Source organism: Xenopus laevis, chromosome 6L, assembly GCF_017654675.1.
Source record: "Xenopus laevis strain J_2021 chromosome 6L, Xenopus_laevis_v10.1, whole genome shotgun sequence".
NCBI classification, from domain to species: Eukaryota; Metazoa; Chordata; class Amphibia; order Anura; family Pipidae; genus Xenopus; species Xenopus laevis.
In genome coordinates this window covers 35359149-35381154 of record NC_054381.1, presented here as the reverse complement: position 1 = coordinate 35381154, position 22006 = coordinate 35359149, and the positions used below count along the sequence as shown (strand labels likewise).

The following is a 22006-nucleotide window of genomic DNA, read 5'->3' as shown; positions in this document are numbered from 1 at the left end:
TGTCTAATATTTAAACTGATTACTGATGTAAAGGTGTTCTAAAAACTAAATATTCTTCTGCTTGCATTCGGCACTTTACAGTTACTTCATTACGGAGATGATTTTTAATGTCCCTCCCCCCCTCTACTTGTTTCTCTTTTGATATTTTTTTCTTATTTAAAGGAGAAGAAAAGGTATAACAAATAGGAAGGGGTGCCGTATTTTAAGCACCACCCTAGTGATTATAATCGCTTACCCTCGGCCGGTGCTTGAAACTGCACTTGCTCATTCACTGCAATATTCAACCACTTTTTTTTTTTTATTTCTGGCAAGGGAGGCACATGAGTAATAGAATGAAAAAAAATTTTTTTTGTATCAAAGTTCAGTTACTTCCTCTATTGCACATGTGCCTATTCGGATCGAACCAAAGAGAAAACTGAAGAATTTCAAGAAGAGGTTCTACAAAAATACCCCAGTTTTTAGCAATTAGGAACACTGGTCCATGATATTGGGGAAGTGATTATAAGGACTGTGGGTGCCTAACATCGTGCCCCCTCCCAGTGAATATACCTGTAGTTCTCTTTAATATACTGTAGATACCAAATACTAGAGGTGAGTAGATTTTGAGATTTAGGGGGTTATTTATCAAAGGATGAATTTATGTGAATTGTTGTTACTTGAAAGTACTCACAATTCGACTGGGAGGTTATTTATGAAAAAATTTGATCGTCTAAAATTTGATTGAATGGGAATGACTCAAAAATTTGAATATGAATGAAATTCAAATCGTTTTTAAAAAAACGTAAATGTTAGGAAGCCTATTAACATCTTCAAATGGGTCAACGGACCTCTGCCATTGGCAGGTTTTAGATGTCGAATACTCTTATTGGAACGGTTTCCATGGTCGAGGTGTGATTTAATCTCACATTCGAATTAACATTTGAATTGGGGGATTATAATTCAAAATTGTGAATTTTCACGTCAACATTTTGAATTTACTATTCAACCCAAATCTGGCCATTAAAGTGGGGATTTTTTTTCTTCTACAGCTACAGATTAAAAAGCAACAACCTTCTAGAAGGTTTCATGTTTTCTAGAAAATGTAAGCAGAAAAAACATAACATTTTAAAACGTAAGAATAAATCGCCTTTCATCAACATGAATTACATTTACTGAGCTCTGGACACTGTTTTCACACACAGTGAACGTGTATTGTTTCAAAATATACATACGAGATGACTTCAACGGGTTTTATTCTGAACCATCTAGCATACTTGATATTTCCATTGAAAATCAGGGTTAACAATGAAGCCAAAACCACAGATTTGTTGTTTCCAACAGTTTTAAATGTAGCCTGTTCTATTGCTCAACTTCCAGTTGCCTACAGGGTCCATAAAGGTTCAAGTGATAAACTAGTTTTAACTCTAAACAAAATGTTTCAGCTAACATAAAAGCAAAGAAAACAATTGGATAAAAACAGAGAAAAAAAATATTTACAGCATTTTGAAAAACAGCTGATGTCTTTGTATATATAACATGTGGGTAATGATGCGTTATTTTCAAAAGCCATTTCTCAATGATTCCCAAGAATTTTCACCCTTCCAAATCGCGAACAACACGCCTTTCACGATTATTCCACTTCTGAGACTAGCTGCTGTGGTGACTTTGCCTCTGCCTGTTCACTTTCATCTTCCTATTGGGGCAAAAACAAGATTATCATTAGGAAAGCGTTGTGAAGGGAATAAACGTAAGATGTATTTACGAAAGAGATTCTATAGCATAGCATAGTATATTTACATTTGAAATGGCATCTGTTCATCTATTGACTTAAATAAACGTTTTGTAATGTTGAAAAATAACTCATAAATGAAGCACTTTAGCAGGTTCTGAATATTTTTTTTTTCAGATTAAATGTAATTAAATTGCTGATATGTGACCAAGATTAAGGGGCAGATTTATCAAAGATCGAAGTGAAAATTCTAATTTAAAAAAAATTGAATTTTGAGCTAATTTTTGTGTACTTCAACTAGGGAATAGTCCAAATTAGTGATGGGCGAATTTATACGCCAGGCGCAAATTCGCGGCGAATTTGTGCGATTTGCCGAGAGCGAATAAATTCGCGAAACGCCCGCGAAAATTCACGGCAAAAAAAACGGGCGCCGGCGTCAAAAAACGGGCGCCGTCGCCCGTCAAAAACGAGACGCCGGCGCCGTTTCGCAAATTCGCCCATCACTAGTCCAAATTAGATTTTCAATTTTTCTTTTCGAAAATTCAAATGTCGAAATTTATCATGTACTGTCTCTTTAAAAATCTCAACTTTGACCATTTGCCATCTAAAACCTTCTGAATTGCGGTTTTTAAGCCTAGGGGAGACGTCCAAGAACCGGTCATCGATGGACTTTGGGCAAAACTTTATTTCGAATTCGATCAAATGCGGACCTATTCGATTGATAAAAAAAAAAACGACTTAATTTCGGTTGGTCTTTTTGAATTTGAGTTTCAAAGTTTTTTCAAATTCGACCCTTGATAAATATGCCCCTTAGAGTAGTTTCTAATTGTATTATCTAATTTCCTGTATATAACCCTTATAAATGAATACTTTTATATGACTTAATTATGTGACAACCATTTATTTTGTGACTACAAGATAATGTCACCCTAAAAGAAAAGAAAAAAAAAAGCTGTTTCAACTATGGTTACAGCTCTATCATATCATATCATATGCCAATATTGTTATAGAGACAATAAGTTCAACAAAAGTGAATACCTTAGGGCCAACATGATCTATCCATAAACCCACCCAACCCCAATATCTCTGCTAATGGCGGTCAAAAGAGAAACAACTATTATAAACTACAGGTATGGGACCTATTATCCAGAATTCTCGGGACCTGGGGCTTTCCAGATAACGGGTCTCTCCATAATTTTGATCTGCATACCTTACGTCTACTAGAAAATCATATAAACATTAAATAAACCCAATAGGCTGGTTCTGCTTCCAATAAGGATTAATTATATCTTAGTTTGGATCAAGTACAAGCTACTGTTTTTTTTATAACAGAGAAAAAGGAAACCCTTTTTAAAAATGTGGATTATTTGATTATAATGGAGGCTATGGGAGATGGACTTTCCGTAATTCGTAACTTTCTGGATAACGGGTTTCCGGATAACAGATCCCATACCTGTACTATCAGGTGTTTTTGAAAAAGCTCATATTCTGCTATAAGTAACAGGGAAAAAACGAATACTGAAGGAAAAACCAGCTCATGGCTACAAATACACAAATAAAATACAATCAACACATGCACACAAAAGAAAAAGCCATAGTGTGGCATGTCTCTGGCTACAACACAACTTGCTCCCTTTCAGTATACAGTTAAAGTAGGACATCTGTACTTCCACGTCACTAGGACTTATGTTTGGCCAAACAATCACAATACCATACGATAGCCCCTACTGTACATCATCAAGTTTGTCTCTCATGATTCAAATCATCTGTTATTGCCACTTCAACTGTGGTTCACCTTTTTGTTACGGTATATAATTGCCAATTCTAAGCAACTTTTCATGTAGTCTTCAATTGCAAATGGTCTCAGAACATCACTCTCTACATCATACTAAAAGTTAATACACCCTTTAAGGTTTAATTTTGGCAAGGACCCATGATGCATTTTGAACGCACAAGCTCAATAAATACAGACTATTTACACAGACACATTATATTTGCTAAGGTGCCAGAGCAGACTTATACAATATATACAACGGTAAATAAAAGAACAGTGCGCATTATAAGCCATGTATAATCAAAATGTATACTTTGCATCAAATTTCTGATTTTTCCCAAATTTGTCCAGCACAAGATGAAACATTAATTCCACATTCTATATGTTATATCACTGACAACACTAATAACATGGCATTGTTTTCCACAGCTATGCAGATCTTATCTATATTTGTGCACATGTATTTTCTTACTGGTAGTGCTTTGTGGATTATAAATCACACAATAAGTGTGTGGCAAGGTTCCTATTTTTGCAACCAGATACCTTTACTTTATCATTTGCAACAACAGTAAATTTAACTGCACAGACACTTGATGTGCTGCAGCATCAGATTTTTGTCCCATCTCACATATTTTTTTGACAGTGCTGCCAATTTTCCAATTACTGATACAGCCATATGTTATGTGAAGATCAGTCGGGTCTAAAACAGTAAACATTAGCCAGGCTGCAGCATTCTTACATTCTGAGACTCCATCAAACAAAAGAGACGGATAATTTGCTACAATATCAGTTTGAGTACACTGTGCAAATCCCCATTACATCATACGACTGGTTCTTTCAGGAATGATTGGGGGAATGTGGGGGGGAACAGATTCTGCACACATTCTTAGCAAAATGAAACACTTTAAAGGAGAAGGAAAGGCTTGGTGCACTTGGGGGTGCAAAATGTTAAGCACCCCTAAGTGTATTGACTTACCTGAAACCCAGAGCTGGTGCTCCTATCAGCAGAAAACTGCACCGGCCTGGGGTTATACCAGTGAGCACCTCGGAGCGATCTTCTTCCGTCTTCCTCTTTCTTCTCGCGGCTGCGCATGCACAGTAGAACGAAAAGCCGAACGTTCTAGTCAACTATTTCAATCAACTGCACATGCGTTTGCCCCGGGAAATTTGAAGAAAGAGGAAAACGGAAGACGATCGCTCTGTGGTGCTCAATGGTATAACCCCGGGCTGGTACAGTTTTCTACTGCCCCTTTTTCTACATTATCACAGTGAAACAGTATCTTATAGATCAAATACCAAAATGCCTCTACTGTATGCTGAACCTGCAATGTTTTCATGTATGTTCATTTGGATAGCAAGCGTAAAGGGATTCTGGGGATTTTAACGGAACAAATAAATATTTTGATATTTAATTTTGAAATCTAACACAGGACTAGAAATGTAGTTAGTTTTCCAGGTTCTCTCACCCATGTGCTTTGATAAACATAAGTCACTCTTTACTGCAAGTTGGAGGTATATTACACCCTCCTCTCCAACAGCCTATCAACAGAACAACAAGAAGAGTAGGAAAATAAATAGCTTATATGAAAGCAGTTCTATTATGAAGTGCTGACTCTTCCTGAAAGCACGGGATCAAGCACAATAACCTAAGATGGCTGCCTACACACCAATATTACAATTAGTAAAACATTTGTTGGTTCAGGAATAACATTTTATATGGCAGAGTGAATTATTTGTAATGTAATATCTCATGGATAATCATATGGCTATAATAAATATAATGGATAGTTTTCCAGTAAGATAGGTAAGCTGTTTAAATGTAGATATATTGCTAGGATGTTTCATCAATGATGGATCTTTCTAGACCACATTCATTACAAGCTAAGTTTAATTCACTTACATCGTACGGTAAATGTATAGATATACTGTATGTATTGGCTTACTGGCTGTATAGGTGTGTTCTGAAAGTGTCTAACTGTACACAGAGGCTAAATTGTGACATGAGAAGGGGCTATACATCTTTTGGTGCTTGTTATGCTCTGGAGGTATTATAATGTTTTTCAAATAGATGAATAAAAAAGGTGAGATGAGGCTAGATCTCTCAAAACACGTTAGAAAAAAACCCATAATCTAATATAAAATATTTTAGTATCAGGACAGATTAATTTTCAGATTCAAACAATTCATTCTAATAATTGGCCAAACATCTACGAACAAGGAGGACTGTCCAAAATCTGGGCAGAAACATTACAACGTACAAGAAATGATGTTAATGTCAGTGGTTAACCCACAGACTTTAATATGGGTCTGACTGATCAATAAATCACATTGCACACAAGGATGCACTAGTGACACACTTTCCATTTTGCTTGCTGTAACTTGAGAATGATTTATAGCAGCAGTTCATTAACAATTAGAAAAAAAATCATTAATGACTGCAGGTTTTTAAAGGGTATGCTTTAAGCATAACAAGTTTTGGATAATTTGCTCAGTAATGTGCTTTACTTACAGTGATAATTTAAAACAAAAACAGTTCAACAAACACATGTACATGAAATGAACACATATGAAATGAGTATTGAACTATGGGATACTTTATAGACAATGAAATAATTATGAACTTGAAAATAACTGAAGAGCAGGTGAACTTCAGCCTAAAAAAGGAATATGGCTAGACATTACTCTATACGTTTAACATATTTGCATTGTGTTTTATAATTTATATATATACAGTATATATATATATACTCTGTCCCTGGCGTCCGCACTCGCTCATCTGGTTATAGCAATTGCCGGGTGCCGTGTCAATGTTGAAGTAATGTAAATCCAAATGTTGCCACACGCACTCCGATTATTATCAATGATTTTTATTTATACCTCATAGGAAAAGAGCATCTTTTCCTATGAGGTATAAATAAAAATCATTGATAATAATCGGAGTGCGTGTCGCAACATTTGGATTTACAGTATATATATATATATATATATATAATTCAGTAAATGGACCCGCACTCATTCTTAAAGGTGAAATAAATGTGCTTTTATTCACAGGTTCATTTCCAACGTTTCGGTCCTCTCTGGGACCTTTTTCAAGGATCTTGAAAAAGGTCCCAGAGAGGACCGAAACGTTAGAAATGAACCTGTGAATAAAAGCACATTTATTTCACCTTTAAGAATGAGTGCGGGTCCATTTACTGAATTGTAACATGGAATTTTGACCAACGCACCACCATCAACAGAATCTGAACCGGGAGGAGTGCGTTCACTGTACAAACTTTGTGTATATATATATATATATATATATGGAAAGAAGATCAGCACTCACTGTAGTTTTGGTGAATTCGTGTTGATTTATTTGTCAAAAATCACATCTTATCCGACGTTTCGGTCTCGCATGGGGACCTTTCTCATCCTTGAGAAAGGTCCCCATGCGGGACCGAAACGTCGGATAAGATGTGATTTTTGACAAATAAATCAACACGAATTCACCAAAACTACAGTGAGTGCTGATCGTCTTTCCATATACATGAACCACATTTGGATCGAGCACCACTGGCTTTACTTTTTGGTTTGTGTGCGGGCACTGTGGGACTTCATATTGGCGGAGTGACTCTTCCGCAGTTTGGGTCTGGGCACCATCGAAGAAAGTGATATAAGATTAACTAACCAATTAACGGATGGATTGTGCAACACAAAAGTTGGAAATTATATATATATATATATATATATATATATATATATATATATATATATATATATAGAGAGAGAGAGAGAGAGAGAGAGACAAATACATTGAGCATAGGACTGGCCAGATATGGGATGACTTTGACGTAGTTGGCCAGCTTAAATATATTGCAATATATGGACAAACAATCCCTGTTTTGTTTAAAGGGTAAGGCATTTTTCAGTAGCAGTATGCACAAAATGTCTCTTGTCTTAAATATATTGATAATGGGTTGAGTGCAGAGGACTCTTGTATTTGACTATATGTATTATGTGGTCACAGCCTCATTGCACCCCCGCCTAATGGTTTTAAAAAATAGTGGTGAGCACACCTTTCCCTTGTTTGTTATATATATATATATATATATATATATATATATATATATATATATATATATATATATATATATATATATATATATATATATATATATATATATAAATATATATATATATTGTAAGTTGTCAGCCCTAGACAGTAGCACAGGACATGCGTTGTTAAGCAGTAAAAAAAAAAAATGGAAAGAAAGCTGCTGGGTACCCAGATCTCCACAGCTAAAAGCCCCCAAAATGTAAAGCTAATTTATTGAGCTTTTGTTCTCCATTAAGTATCCTTCCTCTAGTGGAGGCAGGACCACTAGACTAATTTATTTGAATCTAGCTGAACAGCCTGGAAGACTAAGCAAGTAGCTCCTTCCTTTAAATAAGATGCCTGTTAAAAAATATTTGCAACTTGTGAGGCTTCGTTCATGCTAGGAAATTATCTGAATTATTTTTATAGAGCATTAGAAATTGGTTTAATGAAGGTGCATGGAGTAGAAAATAGAGGTCTTTTTGAGAGAGCTCTCACCAGTAGTTAAAAAAAAAAATACTAAGGAGATATTCAAAACAATTTAGAGATCAGAAAGATCAACAAAAATGTATGCGTTAGTTCTGAAATGTAAAGCCTAGAGATGGTTATTTTTTTTTACTTTGTCTTGATTACTGTTACTGATTCCACTTCTTATCTAAACACTGCTGATCACAGAAGGAAAGGTAGGTTGCCATCAACTTGACAATGTTCTGTGCATTGACAGTTGTGCAGTTGCTGGTCAAACTGTAGCCTCAGTCTACATACACTAAATGACAGGGGTTTGCATGTACCCCAATTAAAATTGAATAATATAACTGTGCAACATATTGAATCCACTAAAGGATTACTTTAATAGTGTCATATTTTAGCCTCCAAATATATCCCTCAAGACTATGGAGCAATCTATAACAGGTTTCTAGCCACGAATGAGTCCTCTTCAAGGACATTATTCTTTGCATTACAATTGGCAGCTTCCATCTGACTCACATAGATTGCCTACTCAACAGAAGCCTTACTTCAGTATCACTTTCATGCTCCCAGACATCACAATAGCAATGTCAAGACCCAATTACATGGACATCTGCTGTCCAAAGACCTTCATCCATTTAAATCTACATTGCTCGTGGTCTAAATGTTGAGGTGGCAGTTTAGGTTATTGAGCATTGAAAATATGACTATTTCACATAATCACGTAATTGAATATGCAAACTGAAAATGTAGATTTTAAAACCACTATATTAGTAACAAACCTATCAACTGTACTACAAAAATATGCTATACTTCTAGGTACTCTCCAAAAAGTTCTGTGATATGTGGATCTGTTTTGGGGGGAGGGTAGTTATGATGTTGATTAGACATATATTCTAGAAAAAAGTGTTTCTTGATATAATTTTACAGTGCACAAAATGCCTAAATATAATGACAATGGAATGACCTTCTATTACATTTTAAAGGTTAAATAAATGTAGTTTAGATTGACTGCTCCTTTTGGCTTTTCCCCACTAATCCTGAAACGCAAGTGGAAGAAGTGCAATACATTATTCATCATTGTTACTTTCTTAATCAAGATGTCTTGGTTTTGTGGTTAATAACTTGCTTGTTTAGAATACTACCTACATCAAATACCCCTGTATTTCTTTCTTTACACATAGTTTAGTATTTGTTATATAGTTTTCGTCTTTATTTGTGAGGCTTTGAAGCAAAATCAATCTCTTCAGTTGACTATGGAGACATTCAATATGTTAACACCAGGATATTGGGAAGGTCATACTTAAAGAGGGGGATTCAAAATATTTGAAAGAAGTATCCTAAATGTTTATTGCAATGCAGGAGGTAAGAAAACATGCAGCTCTATGGAGAATCAGCGGTTACTGACAAGATTTTATAGTAAGGAAAGAGAGTAGGCCTTCCAAGAGTTGCAGGTGAGTCTTAAAAGTGAGGAACAGAGATAAATTTACTAACAGAATGAACATTTGCCATAAAACACTAACCCATTTTTAACCAACTAAACGTATGCTCTCATTATTGTTCCTGCAGTTGGCTTCACATAGCTTATCAGTAATTGGTTGCTATGGTGAAAATGTGTTCAATGTGAAATGATCGTACACACTGCTTTTCTTTGCTCACCCCAAGAAAACTAAAGAGGTGGCCTTTAGAACTGGAAAGGATTCACTTTTTATAGGCACTTCAAACTCAAACTTTTATTTGAATGCAATTTCAGTGAGATCCAAAGTAATTTTTTGGATACTTTGACCATCGAATAGCATACTACGATTTTGATTCAAAGTAAAACAGTTTGAATATTCGATCATTTGATAATCGAAGTACTGTCTCTTTTAAAAAACTTCAAATTAAACCTGCCGAAGTGCTATGTTTGCCTATGGGGACCTTCTAGAGCAGTTTTCTAAGTTTTTTTAAGTCGAAGACAAATCGTTCGTTCAATCGATGAAATCCTTCGAATCGTTCAATTCGAAGGATTTAATTGTTTTACTTCGACCGCAGGATACCCAAATTCGCTGAAAAAACTTCAAAATCAATATTTGAAGTATTTTAATTACATGGTCGAAATTCTCAAAGTATTTTTATCTTCGAAATTCGACCCTTGATAAATCTGCCCCTAAGTGTCAGTTAAAAGCATTAATATAAGTCCAATCAGCAGGGCTTAATAAAGACAAAGTGTTTTATTTAGCCCAAGGTTTTGTTTACAACCAGTGACTTAAAGAGAAACAAAGTTGAAGACAACCACCCTTTTGTTTTTAAATGAAATGGTCTTGTGACTCAAACAATGACCGAATAAACACTTATTTTCTTCTATATTAATCCCTCAATTGCATCAGTTCTTACACACAGACCTATATATAAATGTACTTAATATATATTAATAAGAATATATACTTTATTAGGACTAATGGAATCTTTCTGTCAGAGCAACACAAATGCCTTATAGCGGTTTGGAATTTGGCTCCTGCTCCTTGTCACAGTCTTATACAAGCTGGCATTTGCTTTATGATGAATTCTCATGGAGTCATCAAGAATACACCAAACCATTCCACTGACATTACACCATCTTAGGTGGGGGGGGGGGTTACCTTTTATTTACTGCATAACAGACAGAAATGACACATACAGAGTTCTAATGCATTTTGCAAGCTATGTTGATTTGTTTCTGTAGGTGGCAGTGAAAGACCTATGTATGTGTGTGTACTGTGTATATATATATATATATATATATATATATATATATATATATATATATATATATATATATATATATATATATATATATATATATATATATACATACATACATACATACATACACACACATATATATATATATATTCTGCTCATATATTACAAATATTTAATGAGATGTGGGTTACTTATTTTAAGCATCTCAATTAAACTAATGCCAGTGTAGTTGGTCAGTGACAGTGAAAACTGACATCCTATGTAAAACCCTATCACAATTGTGCACAAAATATTTACTTTTTGCCAGTATTTACTCAGTACATCCTAATTCACAGTGTAATATTTATATAAAATGGATTTACATAATAAAACCTTTAGATGCATGCGCAGAGAAATGCAATGATTATTTAGAAAGCCAAGAAGCTAATAGAAAATAAATTAGCAACAAACATTTACCCTGTAAGTAGGTGTTTAACTTGCTAAAACCGGCAGTTTTAATTTCACAGCAAATAAATTCAGGAGAGAGAAAGAGACTTCGTGGTTATTAATATTATGTCAACCTGTGCTATTGATGCTTCATGAGGTTTCTTATTGTCTCTGACAAATAAAAGATATTCTGCTAGAAATCACTTGCCATCATTTTTTTGTGCTGCATATAAGAAATATAAAGCATTTTTTGCCCAGGCTTACTTAAAAGGTGACTAAACATTTACCTGCTGCACCGTGTTGATAAAGGAATAAACTGGCTGCCATAGTATTATCGTATGTATAGACAGCTCAGCTTTGTTAGGGCTTTTGAACCAGTGGAGTTTTATAACAAAGAAAGGCAATGGTGCATGATTTAGAAGTATATTTAAAGGGGTGGTTCAGCTTTCGGTTAACTTTTAAAATGTTGTAGAATGGCTAATTCTTAGCAACTTTATAAATGGTCTTCATTATTTATTTTGTATAGCTTTTAAATTATATGCCTTCTTCTTCTGACTCTTTCCAGCTTTCAAATGGGAGTCACCGACCCCATCTAAAAAAACAAATGCTCTGTAAGGCTAGAAATTTATAGTTATTGCTACATTTTATTATTCATCTTTCTATTCAGACCCTCTCCTACACATATTCCAACCTCTTATTCAAATCAATGCATGGTTGCTATGGTATTTTGGACCATAGCAACCAGTTTGCTGAAATTGCAAACTGGAGAGCTGCTGAATAAAAACCTAAATAATTATAAAAACACAAATAATGAAAATATCACACTCTCTCCATCTTACGAAAAGTTCATTCAAAAGTGAACCCTTTTAACTGGGATCTTGAAGCCTTTTTAAACAGAATGTGAATCTTGGTTGAACTTAACAAAAACAAATATTCCGAATATATTAAAGTTTGTATGAAAATGTGCATACAGCAGTAGCTTATAAGATGCTAAAAAAAGAGAATTTTGCAAATAAAATTAAAAAAGAAAATGCTCCTTTATATTAACTTTTATTATGTTGTGGATGGACATATTTAATACATTTTTCATTGGTCTTCATTTTAAAATTAGGGGAGGCCTATTTATCAATAAAGTTGTGAATTCCAGTTTTTTTTTTTTGATTCAAATAAATTTGAAATTTGCCAAATTCAAATATTTGCTTATTTATAAAGAATTAAAATCTAAACAAAAACTCAATTTCCAGTGGTCCTACAAACTCGTACTTAAATGTTGCCTAGTACAACACCCATTGACTTCTACATGAACTCACAAGCTTTCAGATGCCAACATTGTACACTTGAGGTTTTCATTTTTTTGCTCTTAACAAAATATCAACCATTTGAGTTTTGGGAACTCAAATTCAAATTCATGTGTTTTAGTGCAAAATAATTTGAAACAAGGTAAACATTTGAACATCTGCACTTGCAATTCTATGTGGTTGTCAGGGTCACTAACTCCAGAAACAAACAAAAAAAAAAAACCCCAAGGATTCAAATTCATTATTATAGTTTTTTTGTTAGGCCCTTAATAATAATCTTCCATTTCCAATTCAAATCTTTTCCATGTTAGCTATGGTAATTAAGCACCATTAACTATACAACATTGAATTCCTAGCCTGAGGACTGCAGAAAAAAACACAATAAAAGTGGTGAATAAGAACTTTTAAGTACTGTGGTCAGAAAATACAATAACAAAATTAATATACAAACTAATAACATGGAAAAAGTATAACACTAGAGGCGGTTAATTTGGCAAACTGTGCAAAAAATATTGAATTCACACAAATTAAGCAAAAAAGTCTCTGAAAATAAAAACTTTTGTTAACATTGATAAGGGATGTACAGTGCTGGTATTATTATCAAAATAACTTTTTTGTTACAGGGATAACCTCTATTATAAATGCTACTGAAAATATAGGATTTTAACATAACTTTAGAAGGGATCTGGGGCCCAGTTAGAAAAAAAGTTATCTATGTATTAGGCTAAATATATCACCAAGAGTCTTAATAATATAAAAAATACTGACCTTAATGAAATGCTTTATGCGAATGAGTGCATTCCATAATTCGACTCAAATTAATTAGACTTATGCTGTGTGAATGCACCATAATTCTTTAACTGGAGCATTTATTTTATAGTTTTAAATATTTGGTTCATTAAATAAAGTTCAAAATGCATGTTATGTGCTACATTTAACAACCTTTGCTACGTTACTTCACTATTTCTTGTTTCACTTTTCCAATGCAGTGAATAGGCAATTGAGAAAAAGCAATTATGTTTCTTGATTCTGCATATTTGGGATTCTTATTTCATTTAATACAAAGGGCAATTAATCTAGTATTCTGTAACATCTTTCTAATTTAAGTGGTCCATGATAGATTTGAAGCTGACCTTACAGGAAATGCTTAATTAAACCTACTGTAAGAAGCAACCATAGAGAATGCGTTTGCAGAAGTAGCATTTCCAATTATGTAAAGTGTTATTGTACTTCATGAGAACTAATACCAATTGCATTATTAAAAATACACAGGGAAATGATCGACCCAAACATGAAAAATTATATGAATTTGATCATATAGAGAACATTATTGTTTCAATATTTTTTTTTACTATGTAAAGGACACATTTTGCACAATACAAGATATATAATATAAGGCTCTCCAAGAACCCCTCAATGGTAAATGTATACTAGAATATAGGTTGCATCTTAAAATGGTATCAAATTATAAACAAGGGCTCAATGACAAACAGTTTAAACACTCAGGTTTTGAAAAAAGGAAATTCAAGGGGTGCAGTGCACTTTGTAGGTGCAGCATGGATACATACAAGCATTACCTACATATTCCACAAAATATTTACTTTCAATCACGTGTATGAGAAGTAATATTTCACATATTACTAGAGGTCTTAAGACTCATCTATCACTTGCTCTTTAACATACATTTATTATCTTTTATATCTATGCGTTTCACAGCTTTTTACAGAGTTTGCTAAGTTGCTTATATACATCCCTGCTTCCAGTGAAACATACAATCTAATTTGAAAACAACAGTTTCAAACACAAATGTTATGCTAAAAGCATATATATTTAGAACCCTGTCCTAGAAGGATTCACACACCACTATTTATTATGGGTGACTTAAATTATCCAGACATAGACTGGGATAATGGTGTTGCCAAGACAGAAAAAGAGTAGGTTTGTAAATACTCTAAATAACAACTTCAATAACCTACTAGGAATAACTCTCTTTTGGATCTTGTAATAACTATAACTTGTAATAACTAATATTACTGAACTCATCTCTAGCATATGTGTGGGCGAGCATTTAGGGCAAATTGAAATTGATATTGAAAAGGATATTGCTGCAAGCAGTAAAAAGAATCCAAAATTATTTTTTAAATATGTTAATATTAAAAAAATGAAGCATGAAAGGGTGGGACCCTTAATATCAGAAGGGGGTCAGCTAGTTGATGACACCAACAAAAAAGCGGAGATTCTGAACTTTTTTCTATTTTTCGTCTGTCTACACAAATGAGGAACCAGTTAATGCAGGTTTCCTTCTTAATAGTCCCAATTCTAGTAATACAACTAATAATGCATGGTTCAATAGCTCCAATTCTAGTAATACAACTAATAATGCATGGTTCACACATGAGGAAATTCAAGACTAGAACATGTTAAGATAAACAAAGATCCGGGGGCCAGGTGTTATTTATCCCAGGGTACTTAGCGAGCTTAGCTCTGTGATTGCCAAATCTCTTTACTTAATTTTTCAGGATTCATTGAGGACTGGCGAATTGGTAATGTGGTGCTGCTATTACAAAAAGGGATCCTGTTCTCAGCCTCAAAACTATAGGCCAGTTAGTCTGACGTAGGAAAGCTTTTCAAAGGTTAATAAAGGATAATATACTGGACTTCATAGCAAATCAATGTTAAATTTGTGCCAGCATGGTTTTATTTGTAATTTATCTTGCCAGACTAAATTTAATTTCTTTTCATAATTGAAAAGAATAATAATGGCTCCTGAAATGGATCCTAGTGTGTGATAGGGACCTTACAATATAAGCTCCATTTAGGTAGGGACTTACTTATATTATCTTGTTTAACTTGAGTTCAATGTATAGGGCTTATGCAGAACATGCATGCATAAACGTGCACAGATCACCCCCTGCATAATTTCTTCAACAGTGTGAATAAATTAGGAAGGGAGGGTTTGAATACTGGTAATCTAATGATCTACCTTGCAAGGAACAAACATGGAGCAGATTCAACTTCAACTTTACCTCAAGAAATAACAAACCCTCTAGATTTTTCATGATGAAAGCAATTGGCAAGAAGTAGGTTCAGCACACGCCTTATTTAATGGAACCTCAAGTTGAACAAGGGAATATACTGTCCCTTTAAAGGATTCATTTCTGCAAAGCACTGTATGTTAACTTTATACTAACTGTTCTTGGACTTGTGGATTTCTGAAATTATATCGGAGCAAATAAAACTATTTTCATACTTAGGTTTGCCTGCATTTGCAAAGGTTATATTTAGGTGACTAAAACCCTTTAGACTAGAGCTCTGTCCTAATGTCTAAGTTAGGAATAAAATAAGCATATATTTTCAAGTGAGCAAACACTTGACCAACACAACAGTATATAGGTGTCTCAAAGCTATTGTTGCAGTGATTAATATATAGAGCAGTGGTTACTAAACTGAGGTGGGGCAGGGGATGCAAGCAGTCACTGAAGAAAAGAGTCTAATTCTGCAAAATTTTTGTGGAAGCCCAATATAAAGAAAATAAGTTCAATTTAGGGTGTGGCTTGCACATTCTAGTGTGCCTGTAATACTCGCAAGCAGAAGACTGTGATATTGTGTTCATTGACGTAGTAGTTTCATATGTAAAACAATAATAAAACAAAATTAAATCTTTGCTATTTTGTTTGCTGTTGTAATTTCTTTTATGGATAACAGATTTAAACACGTCATATATATTTCATGTTTAAACAGTGCATTTCTACATATAAATATGTTTCCTTCATTGAAAATGTTTCAGTTTTTTTTCTGGATTTCAATATTCTGTGAAAGTCATTGCAACATATAATAAATATTTTTTCTCTACTTGACAAACCATACCAACCTTACCAAAATATCAGAAGGTCATAGGAAACATGAAGTCATATTGTTTACGAACTGATGTGCTAACAAGTGAAAATCCCTATTGACTACTGATAGAAAATCTGATTAACACTGGCTAAAGTGCACTAGACTTATATGCCATAAGGGCCTTGCTACTGTCACGTTATTGACTGTTACTAGACAGAAGGAATTAGTCTGGCCTACTGATCCAATGACTAGTTATTAGTTAAAGCCAACCATTGGAGAAATAGATTTCCCTTATTACAGAGACGATAATTCACTGTAGGGTTTACACTGGTGATTTAAGTAATGACAAAATGACAATGGTTTTTTTGTTTACATTTTAAGTTTGCATCTGTTCAATCACACTTATAAATAAACTACTTTTGGCAACAAATGTTGGCTTTATGTTATAATTCTGGAGAAAGTGATTAATGGAATCAACATTGGAATCCTGTTTATCTTCCTTTGTAAGGCTTCTGGCACATTGGACATATTTGGGCTAGAAGAGAAGTGACCTAATCTGGTTGAGAAATCATGTTGCTCCTGAGTTTGATTTCATCCTGGGCACTAAGAGCAATGTTTTTTTGTTTTTATTTTAAATATATGTGGGTTTACTCCAGGTTCTGCTAAAATAGACCCTAGTGTGTTGTGTAAATGTGTCTAGAAACTCTACTGGGGCAAGAACTAATGGAAATGATAAACAGTCACTGTAAAGAGTCAACATGCTGATTCTGTACAAATGATAATAATAGTAATTAAACACAGAAGACACCAAAAAAGTGATTTAGCCAAGGTTTTCTGCAGTCCTGTGTATTTACTTATTAAGTGTTTATACAGCACACTGTATATCAATGAAAATCTTATTTCTAATAAAAAAATATATGCTAAACATGTAAGAAAGCATGTGGATAGCCATCTTAAATCAAAAGCACCTATTCACTTAAGGTAGTGCTGAAAATCAAATTTTTGACCATTTTGATATTTAATGGACAAAAATTTGTTTTAACTAGGACTTGTTTTCTCATTGGTCAATTTCATTGCACTAGTTTTTTTTTTTAGTTTACTATAAAAGTGAATGTGGCTTCAATTACTCCAAGTTATTATACTGCCAAATAATTGTACAGTTATAGTTAAAAGTAAAATGATTTTGGAGCACAATGTATCCCCCCTTGCTTTAGGTGAAACATAGCATTATACAGTAGTTGCATTAAACTCATGCTTTTTCAATGCAGTTCACTAAAAGCATCCTGATCTTTAATTTAAAATGTGCTGATATAGCCACAAACTTTATAATCAGATATTTTCCAAAGCTGGAGAGGATATAAAATTAATATTTTTAAATGTAATTTTCATGCAGGTATGCAAGTGAAGTAATTTACTAAATGCATTCAGCAATAAATTAGTATTGCGAAAAAAGAACAAAATGTTTTGCAGAGTAATATAGAAATAATCAGTAATATGAAAATAAATCAATAAAGTAATATAAGGATCAACCATAAAAATTCAAAAAAATGTTTACAATTAAAATCACTTTCTTAAAGGGGAAACAAACCCCCCTACCCTACATAGCCCCCTCCCTGTCCCCCCCCCCCCAGCCTAGCTGTTAACTCCTGTAATTGCCCTTAATTCTTTACTTAACTCTCCTTGCAGAGTCAGTGCAGCAGAGCTCACGGACGCCATATTTTGACTCTTCGGTCTTCTTCCTTCCCTTCGGCAATTTCAGTCTCTTTCGGTGCACACGCAGTTGTCACCAACCGGAAGACTGCTTCTACTGCGCATGCGCCGATACTTCCCGAAGAAGACCGAAGAGGGCGCCCATGAGCTTCTCTGCGCTGACTGCAAGGAGAGTTAAGTAAAGAATTAGGGGCAATTACAGGAGTTAAAATCTAGGCTGGGGGGAGCAGGGAGGAGGGCTATGTAGGGTAGAGGGTAACGATTTTTAATAGCAGTGGGTTTAGTTCTCCTTAAAGGGTATTTGTAAAGCTGTACTGCATGATATTACAAATGTAGTTACAAGGATCTAACAGGAATTTGTACTTTTTTTTACAAATTCTTCTAATCTATTAATAATCTGTCTACAGAAATGTATGCAGGTATTCTATAGATGTATGAGCCTGATTTGAACCTAGAACAACACATCTCTTTCAAATATAACAGACTATTAAGCTGGAAGATAAAGTATAAAAAAAACATTACTGCTGATAAAGGCACATCACATCACCATGTAGACGTCTGTTTTTTCTGTCCTTCCCATTTTTGGCAGCAGAAAAACAACAAGGTATATTTGCAGCAAGTTAATGAACACAAGCACTGACAGAATGGGAAAATGGTCTAGTCTGATGAATCCTGGTTTATGCTACTTTATGCTGCAGAAGGGACCAGGCCATTAGTCCCTGCCCCTTCCAAATCACTCATTATACGGCACATGGGAAAGCACCTGGCTAAAAGACAGATGCAGCTATTAAAGTGGACACTCCACTGTATGCTGTATTAATATTTTCTCTTGGTATGAATACATGAGTTATTCTATAAATGTATCCATTAGACACTGTATAGATTTTACAAATAGTGAAAGCAACAAAGGGCAATAAACATGCTGTGCAGAAGCACTGCATGTGTCTGACAACGGTACTTGCAATGTTCAACTCATTACCTGCAGAAACCTTGTCTGAGCAGTAACCACAGTCCTTTCCCATTTAAAAAAAGAACTGTCTACCCTCCCTGTCACTCTCCTTGTAGATAAGAGCATCAAGCTCCAGTGACATAGATATGACAAAAAAAAAAAAAAAACAAATATATCCCTTTGCATCCAGTCTGATATATCCAGCTGATTAAGATGTATATAATTTGCAAGGTTCTCTGCTTCCTGTGGCACAGTCCAGTAAGTGTCCCTTAATTCCATCTTTCATTAAAAAGGTTAATAAGATAATATCGGCATTCATTTGGGTAAAATTCAGGCCAAGAATTATGGGTATATTTACCAGAGGGTACAGTTATAGATTGCCTCAGTCCACAAGAGAGGAATTCCATCACTCTCCACTCATTTCTATGGGATTTTTAAAAGAGTATTTAAATTGGGTTAAATTGAAAGTTCACCCTTTGATAAATAAACTTTTGATATGTGGACTGTGGTAATCTCTAACTGCACTCTTTGATACATGTGCCCCTTAGTGTGAAACTGATGAGCCAGTTAAGTTTCAATTGAAAACACTGGTCCCTGACCATTACAGAAACTTGGTGGCAAAAGTGCTATTTCATGCCAGAAGGCTAATTACTATAAACTGAAAAAACCTGACAACCAAATACTGGATAAAAGTGATTAAAAAAAACACAAGCTACACAGAAAATGTCAAATAGACAAATATATGAAGAAGTGGCAACCTTGGCTGGGCCAATTATATGTATAATTTATGTGAAACCAGTACTATTGTTGCACACATTGCAGATACAATCCCAGAAGTGAACATGCACTTGAAAAGTATGATGACAACATGCTCATAGCTCTATGACAACTTTGTATATTCTGTGCTCATAACTAAGCTGTGTCAATGCTGTAAATTTATATCATACAATAACTTACCGTAGAAGAAAAATAAAAGTAACTGTCCCAAACGGTACTGAATGCTTATTTCACAAATAGGTTTTTTTTATTGCTTCTTAGTACTTTTTGATATATAAATGGTTGATGAATATGCTTTCTCGCCTAACTTCTTTCTATTTGCAATGCACACATGTAGTACATTGCAAATTGCTGACTCAAGATAGAACTAGCTGGTGAGCAGAAGGAATGCGTCAGTGACTGACTGAATGCATGTGCTGTCTGCAGCTGCAGAAGTTAATGTTAGGTTGAGGAACTCACAAATACAACGGTAATAGACTTTTTAATATAAATAGTTTGCCTTGAAAAAGGTAAAAAACTAAAATCCCATGGTGCTTAAGACACTTTGCACATGAAAATAAATTTGGTAACACCCTGTTTGCTGCATCATAAAAGGTATTGGCTTTTTCAATGTGTCTTGGATATTCTACAGGCGTGTGGCTTGGTCAGTGCTAATACCTGTATCCCCACATCTCATATTGTGCTTTTCTATGTTATATCTAGTGGAATGAATATCATAGAGTTTACCATTGAAGTGAATTTGTATTAGTATTTATGGTATGAATATATATATATATATATATATATATATATATATATATATATATATATATATATATATATATATATATATATATATAATAAACAAAAGCCATGCATATCTTGTAAATTATATCCTTATAAACGGTGAGTTCTGATGTCATCAGTTATAAAAAGTGAGTTCTGATGTCATTTCTGTCACATGACTCACTAAATTTGTGTATTATAATAAATAAAGTACCCCCTGTTGCAAAATATGAGGATATTAGAAGTTACCTCGGAGTTCCATGACCTGTATAAAAACACTCGGCCTTGTGTTTTTATATGGTCATGAAACTCCTCGGTGACTTATAATATCCTTATATTTTACAAGAGGGGGTACTTTATTCACTATATATATATATATACATATCTTTGTTTTACTGAACTAGTTTTTGCTTGGATAAACTGAAAGGCTCCCCTGTTGGGTCATTTCAAATATAATACAGGTAACCTGATTTAAAGTGATACTGACACTAAAAAATGATTATTCAAAATATTAATGTACATCAAAAGTTACCTATAGCTCATGTTGATAGTTTTTCACTCATACGCCTGTTTTTGTAAGTAATTGTTACTTGAAGTTCCTAAATCTGACTGTCCCTTCTCAACATGTTTCTAATCTCAACGGACTCCTGCTGCACAAATATGGCTACATCCTCAGAGAGTAACATGGGGGATCACAGGGTAATGTAAAAGAATCTGCAAATACTTTTTATGGCAAAATTATAGATAGCATGTGAAGACAATATTGTGATAGATGTAAAAAAAAGTTTTAATTTCTGGTGTCAGTGTCCCTTTAACACAATTATGTACCCAAACAACTGGTTTCACACTTATCATAACATTGGGTTATTTTAAACGGAAAGTGATATTCATGTTAATCTTTTCCCTAACGCTTTAAATAACAACTTTTCTTGTAATGCACAATAACAGTTTTGTAACAAAGTCAATAAAACTGCATAAACACAAACTGACAGCGGTTAGACACTCTTCACAGACAACCTATTATTTACACTATGAGACATGTTCAGTACACTGAAATTGGTACTTGTCACTGAAATTCAGTGTCAGATTCAGTCTATTATTAAAAGAATACAAATGCTACGTAAAAGACAGCTACCACTAAACAAATGCAGAATGGAGGGAGGGGGAAAGGATGCATTAGCCAGTTTCAGCTCAGTCAGTTCCCTACAATGTCATACTTGTCAAACATCTTTTCAGGCTCCTTAGGTTTCGGCTAGGCTGGCCATGTGTATAATATAGATATTAGCTTATAACTGTGTAAAACATGTAAAACCTTAAGGGAGAAAAAGCATATAAAATAAAATATTAAAGCAGATATATTTTATGTGGTAATGTGAAGAGGCAAAAAAGAAAGGTGGGGGAGCAATGAGGCCGTGACTACAAAATTCAAATAGACAAATACAAGAGGTCCTCTGCACTCAACCTGTTATCAATCTCTTAAGGACATTAAAATATT

At 34.1% G+C, this 22006-nt stretch overlaps 1 protein-coding gene across 3 annotated transcripts in view; it reads right to left on the bottom strand.

Moving 5' to 3' along the window:
• Nucleotides 1-933: 933 nt before the first annotated feature.
• The window catches only part of phf14.L (PHD finger protein 14 L homeolog), a 133721-nt gene continuing 112648 nt past the window's right edge, over nucleotides 934-22006 (bottom strand). The window contains exon 20 of one of the 3 annotated variants that reach the window (XM_041565912.1): nucleotides 934-1672. In XM_041565912.1, coding sequence (XP_041421846.1) covers nucleotides 1627-1672 — 46 coding nt within the window. In that variant the 3' untranslated portion in view covers nucleotides 934-1626. The remainder of the gene's footprint in view (nucleotides 1673-22006) is intronic. The other 2 variants (XM_018267332.2, XM_018267335.2) reach the window with 2 other exon arrangements.